Genomic DNA, 15,044 nt, shown 5'->3' on the forward strand with positions numbered 1-15,044 from the left:
ATTTTAGGGAGGCAGCTTGGTGACTTGAACTGAGTATGGGACTGGGAGACAGGAAATCTCCAGTTCTAGTCTTGACTCTGCCACTAGTTCACTTTGCAGCTTAGGGCAAAGTTATTTAACAGTTTCCATTTCCTTCATCTGGAAAATGAAGAGAATACCTACTTCACCTGAGTGATGAGGATTAGTTAACATTTATATAGTGCTTTAAGATGGAACACTCTGTATAGCTGCTAGGCATTATTTAAAATAAAGTGATATATATTGTATTTTCCTGCTTCACATATCCATGAGGGTAATCGAAAATCCTCATTTTCATATTTTTCACAGATTCATAGGGTTTAAGGCCAGAAGGGACTATTAAACCTTCTAGTCTCACCCCCTGTACATCACAGGCCATTAAATTTCACACAGTTACCCCTGTGTGGAGCCCAACAACTTGTGTTTGGCTAAGCAGATCTTTGAGAAAGGCATCCAGTCTTGACAACAAGATATGAAGAATCCTCCACTTCCCCTGTTAGTTTGTTCAAATAACTGACCACCCTCACTGTTGAATATTTGTGTTTTATTTCTAATTTGAATCGGACTGGCTTCAGCTTCCATCCACTGGTTCTTGCCTTTCTCTGCCAGATTAAAAAGCCCTTTAATAGCCAGTATTTTCTCTCCATGACAATACTTACATGTTGTAATCAGGTCTTTCAGTCTGCTTTTTGACAAGCTAGACAGATTGACCTCTTTAAGTTTCTCAATGCAAGTCATTTTCTCCAGCTCTCAAATCATTTGCTTTGCTCTTTTTGGCCTCTTCCCCACTTTTTCAACACACTTCTTAAAATGGGGACACCAGACCTGTATACAGTATTCTAGTATCTATCTCACCAATGCCGAGATAAAATCACCTTCCTGCTCCTATTTGCTACTCCCGTTCATACATCCAAGGACAGCATTAGCTCTTTTGCCACATCACCACACTGGGAGTTCAGGTTTCAGAGTAGCAGCCGTGTTAGTCTGTATCCGCAAAAAGAACAGGAGTACTTGTGGCACCTTAAGAGACTAACATTTATTTGAGCATAAGCCTGTCCACTATGACACTTAGATCCTTTTTGGAGTCATTGATTTATAGGATATGATCCCCCAGTCCATAGGCCTGCATTCCTTGTTTGTAGATGCAGAACTTTGCATTTGGTTGTATTAAAACACATTTTGATTGAATGGGCCCAGTTTACTAAGCAAATTTTAACAGCATTGATTTTATATATAGTTTCAAATCATTAATGCAAAAGCTGAGTAATGTTGAGACTTAGACTAATCCCTGTGAAACCCACTGGAGACCGACACCCCCATTTGATGAGGATTCCCCACTGACGACTACTGTGAGCTCCTTCAGTTAGCCTGTTCTTAATGCATTTAATGTGGGCTCTATTCATATTGTATATAGTGTTCATTTTTAAATTAGACTGTTGAGCGGTAGTAAGTGAAACACCTTACAGAAGTCCAAGTATATTACACTGTTATTACCTTTATCAACTAACTTTGCAATTTCATCAAAGAATGAAATCTGGTTTGTCCATTAAGATCTATTTTCCCTAAAACCATGCTGACTGGCATTAATAATAACCCCATCCTTTATTTTTTATGTATTGAATCCCATATCAGGTTTTCCATTTACTTGCCTTGGATTGATATCAGGCTAACCAGCCTATAGTTATCCAGGTCATCCATTGCTGATTTTGAATACTGGTACATTAGCACTCTTTCAGCACCTCAGTACTTTGCCTGGCCAGCTTCCCTTTGGCAAACAAATCTGGGGGAGGCAAGGAGGCTGAGCACCCCAGCTCTCTTCCTGCCCCACATCCTTGGTAGCCTAGTTATCTCTCCGGCAACTTGGGGGGTATGGGAAGCGATGGAAAACTGGGGTGCTCACCCTTCGTCAGTCAGCTGGGAAGGCTTGTCAATTTCATTTTCTGCAGGCAGAAAGCCAAAAGGCTACATTTTGGTTCTTCCAAGATGGAATTTTCCTGGAAATCCCTTTCTATGAAAAATTCCATGTTTTTAACTTTTCATTGCCATTTGGGATGAAAAAAAATTTTTTTTCAGAGTCAAATTTTTTCACAGGAACAGCTTTCCATTTCCAGATGGCTCTAGATACAAGCACATCATCCTGCTTCTTTCCAAATACAGAAGATAAATATTTACTGAACACTTCTTCCTTTCCTCCATCTTTAACAATAACATCATCTCCTTCTAGTAACTAGCCTATATCATTGCTAGGATTTTTGTTCCTGATATTTCCCGTCCCAAAATCTTATTGTTCTTAACTCTGCCAACCATGGATCCTTCCCTGATATCTGTCTTCCCTTATCAATTTTCTATATTTCATAACTTCTCATTTATATTCATTTCTATTTCCCCTTTTTCACATTTGTTATCTATTACTGTTTGTCTCTTTCTCTTTCTTCGTTTTCTTGGGCACTCTACTGTGTGTACCAAGTTCTTTTCCAACAGTCCTGCAAGCCTTACTCATGCAAAACTTCTCCTGATTTCTACAAATTTCCCTTGAGCAGAACTAAGTAATAAAGATTTGGGGATTGGTCCCATGTTTTGAAAGAGGCTAAAAAATGGGGAATCTTATCTTTTGGGGAAGGGGAGGTATCTGGAGGGAGGGAGACAAATAAAAATATATAGATAGATAGATATTTACCCGTATATGTTTCTGAGATCTTGATTCCTTAATTGGCTTTGAAGTTTCTGACTCTTGCACACATCTCTGACTTGCTGGGCCAGCCTCTGCAGTTACTTTGTTGGTCTGACCACTAGGCTGATTAACAGATGCAGATTTTAGAGACAATGATCTGCCTGGCTGTTGTCTTATGGCACCTACTGAATGGTGACCCACACTACTTCCGCTTGCCTGAGACAGGAGAGAATCTGTGCTTTCAGTTTTTATTAGTCTGGAGGAAAACAATTTTAAAAATCAGATAAGTGTTTATGGTCTTGCTGGTTTTGTCTCTACTATAAATGGCTACTATAACTGCTTAAAATATTGAAGACATGCAGTACACTCAAACAAATGGAGGCTGAAAATGGTGAGCAGTGACAAATTATTAACAGAATTTCTTTCCTACTAAGTGAGGAAGACTCTCTTCCCTTACCTACTAATGATTTGTTCTCCGACAGTTAAACCAGAACAGAGTGAAGGAGTCTTTTGTATAGCAGATGCTACAGAAAAACCAGAGTTTGGAACAAATCACAGTGGTTAACTGAAGGGACAGAGGAGACGCATGCAAATTAAAGCTGGACACGAAAACTGCAGGAGTATTTTCCCTCTGCCCCCATCCCAATTGAAAAAACATCCTTGTTTGACACATTCTCCCATGTGGATCCTCTCCCTGTTAAGCCAGTAAAAATGAAGAATAGGCCTGCCAAGCCACCAAATCCAGTGTTTTATTCTTCTCATAAATCTAGACCAAGACAGGGTCAAGAAGAGAATGCTTGAAACTCCTAAGGTAAGGGCTCAATCCAGTGAAATGGAGAACAACCACATTTCTACTTCTTACTATTTATATAGAACACCAGAATCTAGCAGGGTCTTTGCTGAGGAAGTATATTAAAATCCCCACTGGACACAATCCCTGCTTGAAGAACAAGTGTGCGACAACAAGAGCGTAACTAACAATGGGGAGGACAAGATGGGAAGTATTACAGTAATAAGATCACACAATTGTTCAGCTGTGGCATATGCACTCGCTGATTATTTTACATTGATGCAAATGATATAAAAATGCTTCTTGTGGGGAATTCTAAAAAACTGGGTTTTTAAAAGGATTTGAATGAGGAGAGGGTCAGGGCTGGGTGAACTGGAACTTCAGTGGGTCTTTTCTACTTAAACTGTGAGCTCTATTGGCCATGGTCTGTATTATTCCAGGTTTGTACAGTCACCAGCACAATGTGCTGAGGGCTCTCAGTGCTATTGCAAAACAAATAACAATTTCAGTGGCTACTAAGCGCATTTTGGCACCTCTCAAGAGGCACTCAGCACCTTGCAGGATGCAGCCCTCAATTTCTTAAATTAAAATGCCTTAGGTTTATGGTTTTAATGCATCTAATATAGTCAATGGGAGGTCACGCTTGAGAAACAGCAAACTGATAGAAGAGGGATTAAACATTTAAATAGATAGATGCTTTAAAAAAATCTTAATTTTTTAAATTTTACTTAGTGCATTACCTCTTGTTGGGATGAAAGCAATCAAAGTCTTTTGATCTGCGTTTTAGCCTTGATGCTTCTGTTCTGAGTTCACTTTGTAAAGATTCCCCATCTGGGACACTTCCAGGCTCTGACAAAACTGCAGGAGATGGAAGAGGGCTCAAGACACATGGTACAGGACAGCACTCTTTAGTACACGTAGTCTGCGTTTCATAGCGAATTAGACGAGTCTGAAGTTCAGCAAATTTCACATCTCTCTCTAAAGCTTTTCTGTTATCTAGACAGTATCTAAAATTGAAATAAAAAAAAAAGAACCACAAAACCAGTGACCATTGTAATAGAGCTGGGGAATTTTTTCCCTTAGAAAAACTGAATAACCATGCTTAAGTTCAACTATGGAAATGTCTGCAGTGCCTCTTTACTTGAATTGCTAGGTTGCCCTTGACAACTACGTTGAATGACCTAATAAACTAGATTACATGAGAGACTCTCTCATGGATTCTGCTACATTCAAGTCAACAAGATGAAGTTGGGTTACATGTTTAATAGGGACCAAATCCCACTATCCTTACTCGGTTCTCTCTCAGGTAAAATTTCCATTCAAGTCAACAGAAAGTTGACTTGAATTATTGAATGCAGGATTTGGCATTATGGAAGTCTTGTTTCTCCCTTAAGCACATACTGGGATGTTGACAATAGATCATGTTTCTCTTATAAATATAATCAGGCTCTTGTTAAATATTTAAAGTTATCAATCCCTTTGCTTTATATTTTATTGAAAGCTTCCTGCCATGTGACAGACATTTGCATTCTAGTAATGCATTAAGCTACATGACTTTCAGATACAAGAAGGATTGTATAAGAATCTATATAGTATAGATCTCATAGAGAAACCATCTCAATGGTTTCAACAGCCCCAAGACCTCAGACCTTTTTGAGAACCCAAAACCCAGTGGTGTCCACCCACATCAGGTACTCTTTTTCAGAGTGCAAGGATTAAGATTAGGGGCAAGAAAAATCATGTTCAAGCAAAACTGGCAACACAACCTGAGCAGTATACTTCAGTTCCTTTCCTCAAACCCTTTTTACTCACCTCCTCCAAACTACAGTATTTTAAGTGAGCTTTCAGACTTTTATGAAAGTCTATTTCTATCTACTCTATCTCAGGTATTTCTAGGGAGCCCATCACTGTGTTAACTAGGTCCATGTTCTTTCTCCTCCTCTCACCCACACCTCAAGTGCTCTTCTTGAAGATATCTATAAAGCTCCAACATGGGTCATAAAATTATACTACATAAATCTACAGTGCTAAATCACTGAAATTTGGTCATCAGATTAGGATGCAAAACTGATGGTTTATTGTTCAGCCCTTTCCTGTATTTTAGGATGTTTATTCTTCCTAAGAGACGTATAAAGACACATGTATATTAAAAAAAAAGGGTTTTGTGCCGAGGTGCAGGGCTGTGTGCGTTTGGAGTTATTGTTTGTTTTGTTGTGTGGGTGGTTGTGTTGACTTGTGTGTGAAATTTTTGCATGCAGATAATCTGTAGAGGAAGGGTGATGTGTTCTCATAGCTAATTCAACCAAACTGCCGAGAATGCTTGGCATGGGATAGAGCCTTACTGTAGCTGTACACCACACAGGTGTATTCTGTAAAGTCAACATGGCTGAGAACTTAAAATTGGACAGTAACAGACCGTGATGATTCAACCTGGTGATGTTCTGAACAAGAAGAGCTTTCAATCATGCTTGCAGCTGTTTCTATCATTTCATACTGATTCAACAGACATGCTAAACTTCAGAGTGACACACACATTGACGTTCCTGGAATATTATATAGATACATACAGCAATCTTTACCACAAATTTCATTTACATTAAAAATATTGTTATAAACATATCTCATGACTATTCAGCTGAAAATGTCTATGATTTGATTTGAAGTAAAACCATATTTTAATTTAACATTTAACTATGCAAATAAAGCATCTCTCTCAGAAGCTACAGGCCTGAATATAGATGCAGCAAAGTTAAAGCAGTACAACTTGTGTGTGTATAGACAAGGCCAAAGTCACATTCTTCATTATCATCAAGGAGACAGGAGTATAGCTGTTGATACCAGTCCAGAAAATGAGGGTAAAGAAAACAGAAGAGGTTGTGGGTTTCTGATTTTTTTGGGGGGTGAGGTGTGGAGGGAACCAAAAAGCATGTTATGTTCAGGACTAAAACCATTTAGTAAACGTCCAAAACGTATTTGTAGATCTACTTCTCTATAAATAGTATCCAGGTTGCATAAAGTGGTCACCTATAACTTGGGTTTTATGCTAGATGACAGTGTTGAGAAAACAATCACATCAAGCAGTGCAAGGAAACTTACTCAAGCCCATGATAATGGCACCCAGCTGCTTTTTCAAAAGACAGACCTCCCAGCTTCAGTGGAGTAAGCTCTGGTGTCAGAAGAAAAGCATTTTCACTAAAAGAAAAGAGTATGTATTTTAAATTAGAGCTATACATTAGTATCAAAATTGCCATTTGGTTTGGTGAGCACTTTGATTGAAGCCCAATATGAAGCTGTGTATTGCGATCTCTAGCACTGTAACTGACCTGTGCGTAAGAGTCACTAAATTAAAAAGCTATTTCAAAAGTTAGTACTGCAAGCACAGGCAACTACAAATTAAAACCTTTTTCTGGGCAGACTAGATGCTACACTGTACGTACAAAAGCTTACAAATGGAAAAGAATTACATTAGGAATTCATGTACATTTATATCTATCTTCTAATGCAGTACAAACTATGGACAGGCAATCTATTGCTACCAATGCACAACCTTCAAGCACGAAACTGATCTGCTGGTATGCAAATTTCAACTGAAAATACAGAAAACTATTATAATGACTTGTGAGATACTTAATCATTAAGAATATGCAATGTGAAAACATTTCACATTAGTATATTGCAAAATGTTGATATTCGCCATTTTTGCCTCAGACTAAATAGCTTCAGCATTTCTGAAAAAATATGTTTGACCACGCAAAACCAATAAAAATATCTTTTAATATGTTGTCATTTTGTAGCTTTGACCAATCACCACCATATTAAGGTGCTGAAATTAACTTAAACGGTAAAAACTAGTCAGAGTCATGTTGCAGCTCATCATAACTGATGCAGAATCCATGATAGTGTACTATATCAACTGAACTGTGAGCCCCAAACTCATGGTGCAGCTCTGCAGCAAGGCTTATGTGCAACAGTGTGATAATTTTGGAACTGTTAAATACTACGCACTCTGCAATTGAGAGGCACCTTCTTTGAATGTCTTCTGAAGAATGACACTATTGCTGGCTGAATTATATTTCTCTTTACTTGTCAACCAAAGGACAAACTCATGTACCAACTGGAGCACAAAAGTAGCTAACCTCTGTATACTACAATCACCGAACTTTGGATAATATTCTGAGGATTTCACTGTGGCTATTTCTGACCGAAGGACTGAAGTGGCATTATACAAAACCACTTGTTCATCAGGCTCACTCACCAGAGCAACATCCACAAATCGTATGGATGACTTAAGTTCCTTCTTCAGATTATAAGCCATCTCCTGAGTGAATATCCAAAGCTATGAAAGAAAGAAGTGGACTAGCAAGAAGTACTGAAGACAAAATCCACAAGCAAATCCTTGCCTCTGCAATGAAGTGGGATGAATGTTATAGTTCTTACCAATCATGTCATCAACAACATGACAAACCCATTTGACTCTGAATCACATCCAGAGGTGCTTATCAATGTATCTACGGGACTGCATGTAACATCAGATATACAAGAGTCTCTACTGAAAATAGTAGATGTTGGTGAAGAACAAGCAGAGTGATTTCTGAGCAGAGCAATTGATTCTGATGGGACATGTAACTTCTTCAGCCCAGTCAAGAAAACTGGAATCAAAACATTTGCTGACATGGCCAAAAATATAAATTTAGCAAGGGAGGGACAATCACAGCTATCAGTCCAAAAATTGTTTTCCACAGAGCCCTATCCTTAGCAAGATTCAGAGATGATGTTTCAATGGCAACTGTTCTTAATCTCCCACAGGACCTGTGCTTACGTCCCTCTTCCATGCCAAAGGAACAATGAGAAGAACAAACGAAGCTGAATTAGGGCATCAGCTGGAAGCTCAAGCTAAAAGAATCCATGAGCTAAAAGTGCACCACAAAGAAACCACAGTGTACATTAGAGATGCCACAGCTGACATACCTGGAACATTCCCGAAGGCAGCAGAAAAAGTTATTGATTGTTGTGGAGAGACCAGATACACAACCTAAAAGGTTTTGTGAGCAGCTGAAAAGACAGCTGCTAGAAGTCCTTATCAAGAGGTCAGACACCTGGTGGGCGAAGGCAGAAGGTAAGAATGAGGTGGAATGCAAACCAGAGACATGGTTCCCTATCTTTCTCCCTAGCATAGCTGAATATGGTTAGCATTGAGAGAAGTGACCATGTTACAGTGAGTTCTTTGCCCAGTGGCTCCCAGTTAACAGTCTTCTGTCTGTGAGACTTGGCATTTACTCCACATACACCCCAAGGATTTCCCCCAAACCAGAGAGGAAATGGGGTTGTGAGGACAGTAAAAGAGCATAAACCTGGAGTGGGCAGGATAATGGATAGGGGAAAGGGAGTTTATACCGGAGGGAATACATGTGATACTTAAAATATGGGTCACTCTAATATTTACTCCACTCTATTCTGGTGTGTTTAAATTCCTCTCCTCTAGTATGCAAGACTACAGTGGGATAGCCCGTCTCTCAAAACATTAAAATTAAATCCTTGCAAGCTGAGGCAGACTGGAAGAAAGCCTGATAACATTAATCAATGTGAAATTTTAAATCATTTTCCAAGAAGCACTGTCTAGCTTTTTATGTATCTGTTTTGCACAGCAGAACACACATTTAGTTCATGGTACATCAAACTATCAACCCTATGAACATTCTAGGATCTGATACTTGTGTACATGAGAACATAATTAGATACCCAATTAGTGTATATTTACTATAGTACAATCATTTTCTATGCAGTCGGTTATAATGCTATATGACAAACATTTGTAATATGTTCCAGTAAATTAGTATTCCAAGTAGAGCATGCTACTATAATAACAGAGGCCTTTATAAAATAAACAGGAATGTACATGAATGCTAAGATTCCAAGTTTATATCCAAAACACCTTAGTAATTAATTTTTTAGAAGAAAAATAGTTCAGAGAATATTTTAGCCAATAGCTAACCTCTACATAAACTGTTTGACAACTTAGTCTAACAACACTGCATGGAAATTTTAGATTGCAAGATCTTTAAGGCACAGCCCACTTGTTCCTATGTATCTGTACACTGTACAGCACAATGATCCTGATTGGATCCTTTGAGTGCTATGGTAAAATAAATATTAAAACAACAGTGAGGGGTTTAAACATTGTAGAAATATTGATAAGCCTACACCTGATTCTGTATATATAATCAGGATACAGATCATCAAGTCATCAGCGAAGAGAGCTTTCTAGAGGACATGAAAGCTCCATGCGCCTTATGAGATTAATTACTTTTAATCTTAAGAGCTGCTTTATGGGCAACACAATTTTCTATAACTATTTATTGTTTTATTCATACAATATAGAGGGATGTAGTTATAAAATTCAACGGACTGAACAAATGTTTATTCCTCTTAAGAGAGGTACATAAATCTACATTAATATGAGACTTTCGGTAGATGTTTAGATCTAAACTATTTGTATATTCTAACAGCAAGTGACTAGAATCACAATGCCCCCGGTGTCACAGAGCCAATTCTATGTATGCACAGTACTCTCCTGTAATATGCCAAGATAGCAAAGAGAATTAGGAGGGGAAGACCATCAGGGAACAAGGGGAAGAGGTATACCGGAGAGGTGACTGGGAGAAACAAAGCAGGCTAGTGAACAGGAAGAGAATAGGATGTAGCCATGAACCAGAAGAAGAGCAGATGTAGAGGAAATATATCTGTATGACATTACTTTTGTATGCTGCTATTATGGTGTTGTACTATGCATGTACCCTTCATCTCCATATCTTCTAGAGGGGAACAGTGCTACAGTTTATATTCAAAAGTAGGGAGTTTAAAATAAAAAGTATGATAGAATGATTCAAGTTTGTAGGAAAACGTCTCTTAAATTTTAGTGAAGTAGTTTGTGGTTTTTACTGGTTATTTCTTTTTTGGAAACCTATCAGTTTTTAAAAGAGTAAGCAAAACCTAAAAGAACAGGAATCCTATTTATTTTTAAAAGGGAGTTTCAAAGTGCTCTTTTATGCTAATGTAGTGAAAATAAATGCTCTGTTTACCACAGAGGACCTCTGCTGCTTCTTTGTGTTTGTGTTTCATGAGAGTTTAATCAGCAACAGCTCCAAGGGGTACTGTCTCTATGTACTAGTAGCATGGATTACTGGAGCTCCTGTGCCATGATAATGTTTAGTGATGACTAGTGATGCACCTACACGGTTAAGGCTGCTACTCCCTCCTCCCCCCTTTTTTTAATTAACAAAAGCAAACCAATTAAATTGTATTTTAATAGCAATGGGGGAAATATGCAGTCTGAAGAGTGCCAAATGTAAATAAAAAGTATGCTTCTGTTGTCCTTACGGGGGCATGACTCCCACTGAATTCAATGGAGGTTTTGAGTGCTCTTGTTCAGGACAATTATGATTCATATAAAAAAGGCAAAGAGTTATATGCTGCATAACGACAATGTAAAATATGTGCATCATTCCTGTTCTTGCATTATTCTTCTTCAATGCATACAGCAAGATTAACCCAAATTTAAACTGGAAAAGAATAAAGCAATTGTTTACATGAAAAAGCAAATATGGAAAGTCTTTGAGCCAATTCTGAAAATTTGGCAACTTCAGTCAGGTACCTAAATGAGAGCTGAGCTTTTTTCTCGGCGGCAGTTCAGCAGTAACGCTTCTTACCGCTCCCGCATCTCGGCGGCAGGGTCTCTGGCGCCCGCCAGTCTTCTGGGATTAGAAATATGCTATTCCCACAGATAGGTTGGGGACCACTGGGCTAGTGATTTTTCTGAAAACTGCGTTTATATGCTAATTTATCATATCTATTGCAAATGCACTATAGAAATCAATAGTGTTTCAGAATGATCATAGTTTGTCTGTAATGAGAAACAGACAGCTATGACAAAGATTCATCCCTACAATATCTTAAAAGAAAAGGAAGTTATGTACTGGAAAGAAAAGGCTGCCCTGGCCATACTATAGTTCTTTCACCTACTTTCATATGCTGAACCTACTTTTTTTTAAATGGTAAAGGTAATTAGCCATTATACATAAATAATTTTTTCATAATATTCTCCTTTGTCAGTAAACGCTCCTATAAGTTTCTCCTCTTTTCAATATTTCCCATGCCTCTATGAACTCGCTATCACTTCTTCATGGTTACTTTCAATCTGAGCAAAGTTCTTCCAGTAATTAGGTGATTAGAGTTGAATAAAATATTTCAAATTGGGTCTTAAATTTTTAACTTATGTCCAAATGTCTGACGATTTTTTCTTCTCATCTCGACATATTCACTTCATAGCAGTTGGGTTATCTCCATGGATTATATTTAGTATCACCCAAGTATCTTCCTGAGCTTCATGTTTTTATGTTCTCAACTTGAGAGTTCTATTTAGTTTATAGATGGTCTTACACTGAACTACATAAGTTACTTATCCCAGAGGCAAGAAGTTGCTTCTCTCCAATCTGAGACATTTTACTGAAGAGCCTATTAAGTATTCAGTAATACCAATCTGTCATTGAGTTTCATTGTCTTGTCTCTCAGTAGCCCCTACAGTCTTTCCAGCATGTTTGTACAGAAGCATATGTTGTTCATCATTACTTTCCTTCCTATTAAACTTTCAAGGTTTGGGGGTTTTTTTAAGCTTATAAATAGAAATTCTTTCAATATTAAATTATGCCCTGAACTTCATCATCTAGCCACATAGCAGGAATAAAATATCCAACAGGGACACACAACCTGTGTATACACAATAAGTTTTCACTGCAAACTGGCACCAGAATTCTATATTCATGTCCTGAAGGACATCCCAGTGCAATAATCAAGCAGGAATCTTGAGATGAAGCAAAGCTTTAAAGATAGGAAACTATTTTGCAATTTTCTGTGCCATACACAACTATAAATCCACCTTCGAGCCAGTTCATCTGTCTGGCACAGAGTCCCAAAGCCAGAGGGCATCTGAGGAGGAAAAGGTTTCCTCAGTTGGAAAGTCAGCAAGCCCTATACACACACAAAATACAAATAGGTGGGGAAAAAAGCCTTTCATGATTGATGCTGTGTATACTGCAGTGCAATTCAATAAGAAACGCACAAAAATTTTTAATTTAAATCTAGATGGGAGAAGATTTTGTTTTTGTATATAAACAAAAATAAAAGGATTAAAAAGTAAATTCCAGTTACATTCGTTTTTTTGAGTTCTATTATTTGCACACCCATGGTTGCCCACACTGATCCACTCCATACCTCCCATCTGTCTCATTTTCTCCTAATACAGGAAAGAATGCAAATATTGGAGAAGTTCATGGAGGCAATGGGGCCTTGTGGACAGGGCACAGGACAGGAAGACAGAAAATATGGGGTTCTAGTCTTGGCTCATCCACTAACTTTGCTCTCTGTGACTGTGAGCAATTCACAACCTCTGTCTAAATCAGTTCATCATCTGAGATGATACTTACCTACTTTGCATGCACTCAGACCTATGGATGAGCAGCATTTTGTAAGTACTAGCTATCACAGGACTGGTCAAACGTCAAACCATTCCTGCCACTTGCATTTCCTGCATAAGGTTTTGCTGCACTGTGCTCCAAGAGAGAGAGAGAAGTTTAGTGATTAGAGCTAGAACTGGTCAGTAATTTTCTAATTAACTGTTCTTTTGTTGGAAAAATACCAATTTGTCAAAACCAAAAGAGTTTACAGAAAGGGTCAGTTGTGATGGTTGTCACAACTCAAATAAATTTTGCCATTTTCAAAATGAAAAGTTTTGTTTGTTATTCCATTATCTCCATTTTACAGCTAAGGAATTGATGACAGAATAGAGGAGAAAGAAAAGGAGGGGGGAAAAGGGGGAAACGAGAAAAAGAAGACACAAGAAAACTAAAGAGGAAGAAAAATCTAAGCTAAAATACCCACATGTTAAATATGTACTTATTAACCTATTAGTTTTGTTTTTTTTTTAAGCTAGAATGTGCTGCATTGTGGAGACTTGATAGTCTTGGTAAAGCAAGAGCACAGAACTGCCTGGTCAGATAGTCAAATTCAGTCCTTATTGGTGGTAGCAAAAATTCATTACGATCGGATGGCTGGTCATCAGTGAATGTGAAACAAAGCCATTCAGTGCAGCTCTTAGCAGGCAAAAGCCTGAGCCAACTCCTCCAATTCACCAGACTTCTATTCACTTCAGTGGATCAGGTCAGCCCCCAGTGTCCAAAACTTCAAACAACATTTACAAATGCCACCTTTGTTGACCATCTCAGCAGAAAAGCCTGTGTCACTGCTCACCCAGATTAAGACTCAAGCACACTGGCATGGTAACACAGGAAAGCTTGGTGTGGACAGAGGTTCTCAGTCAATCTTGCATGTTTCACATTTTAAACAAATTGAGGGTGGCGGGAGAGGGTGTTTTGGAAAATCTCCATGGCTGTGCCTCCACTCTCTCTTTGGGACTGAATGGGATGGGGATATTCAGTATATGCCATTATCAGATCTTTCATCCCTCTGGCCAAGAAGCTTAGCCAGTCCTGCTCTAGTATCTTAGACCTCTTGCATTTGTTTTGCACTTCCCACAGTTACCCAAATTCTAAGATTTTCTAGTTACGGTAAAAGCACTTCAAGACAAAGTTTGATCACAACCCTTTGGATTCTACCACTTATTACTACGAGTGATCTGGAGCAAAATCCCTTCAAATTCAGGGTTTAGTGAAGTGTGATTCAAAGCAAGCCATTCAAGTGAATCAAAATACTCCATGGCTAGAAAGCAACTCTGGAGGTTTCTCAAAACTGGCGATTAAAAGAACTCTTGTAATGAACAAATTATTCACTTCTCTCTCACACACACTTAATTGGAATGACGCAGTTTTATTTGTTATTTAGCCAAGATCCTGGAGACATCTGCATTGATTAACTAAAAACTTTGTAAAAGTCTCTCATTGTTATAGCTAGTCTTTGTTTTAAATTGTCTACTGCTTGTGTGCAATCAGCACATCTTTAAATTAGTTTCCTGAATACAGCAGTTCTAAAACTGCTTTTCCAGCAGTTTACCCCAATGCTACAGAACACTCTGCTTTCATAAACAATTTTATAATGTTATACATGGCGATAGCTATGACAATTTCCTACCATATCCTTGGGAGACCTTAGTGACCCCTCCTCCCCCATTTGGGGTCCATTGTGTTAAATAAATGGTGTATGTATTGTTATTATGGGCCAGGATTGTATGTAACCTCTCAGGGATGGGGCCGGGAGGGGTGGAGGTGGGGGGGAAGATGTGACAGATGAGGATCCAAAAGACTATATTGAACAATGCGCAAGACAAGAATGGACTACTGGAACAAAAATGTGTTAAGTGGTTTTCCTGAGAAACATCTAGTGGGAAGTAAATGCAAATTCCCTACCTCTGATTATGCAAAAACCCAGTGTAGGGAGCCAGGGTGGCTTCCCTCCGAACCAGAGGGTAAAGAGCCACCCTCTCCGCCTGAGTGGGCGGGGCCAGACCAAGCTACTCCAATCCCCGGAAGGGGAGGGGTGGAACAGGAAGTACAAAGA

The 15,044-nt window shown here is 38.6% G+C and overlaps 1 protein-coding gene and 1 long non-coding RNA gene across 4 annotated transcripts in view; one reads left to right on the forward strand and one right to left on the reverse strand.

Annotated features, from left to right (window-relative positions):
* LOC119850859 (MDM2 binding protein) overlaps window positions 1-15,044 on the reverse strand; it is a 73,112-nt gene that overhangs the window by 4,817 nt on the left and 53,251 nt on the right. For all 3 annotated transcript variants that reach the window (XM_043507396.1, XM_043507397.1, XM_038389585.2), the window contains 3 exons: window positions 6,576-6,671; window positions 4,220-4,486; window positions 2,696-2,945 (listed from right to left, as the gene is read on the reverse strand). In XM_043507396.1, coding sequence (XP_043363331.1) covers window positions 2,696-2,945; window positions 4,220-4,486; window positions 6,576-6,671 — 613 coding nt within the window. The remainder of the gene's footprint in view (window positions 1-2,695; window positions 2,946-4,219; window positions 4,487-6,575; window positions 6,672-15,044) is intronic.
* LOC122458605 lies at window positions 680-15,039 on the forward strand. Its single transcript, XR_006278671.1, has 3 exons — window positions 680-690; window positions 9,642-9,647; window positions 14,916-15,039. It is a non-coding gene; the product is annotated as an uncharacterized LOC122458605 (long non-coding RNA).

This window comes from Dermochelys coriacea, chromosome 2, assembly GCF_009764565.3.
Source record: "Dermochelys coriacea isolate rDerCor1 chromosome 2, rDerCor1.pri.v4, whole genome shotgun sequence".
Lineage (NCBI taxonomy): Eukaryota > Metazoa > Chordata > Testudines > Dermochelyidae > Dermochelys > Dermochelys coriacea.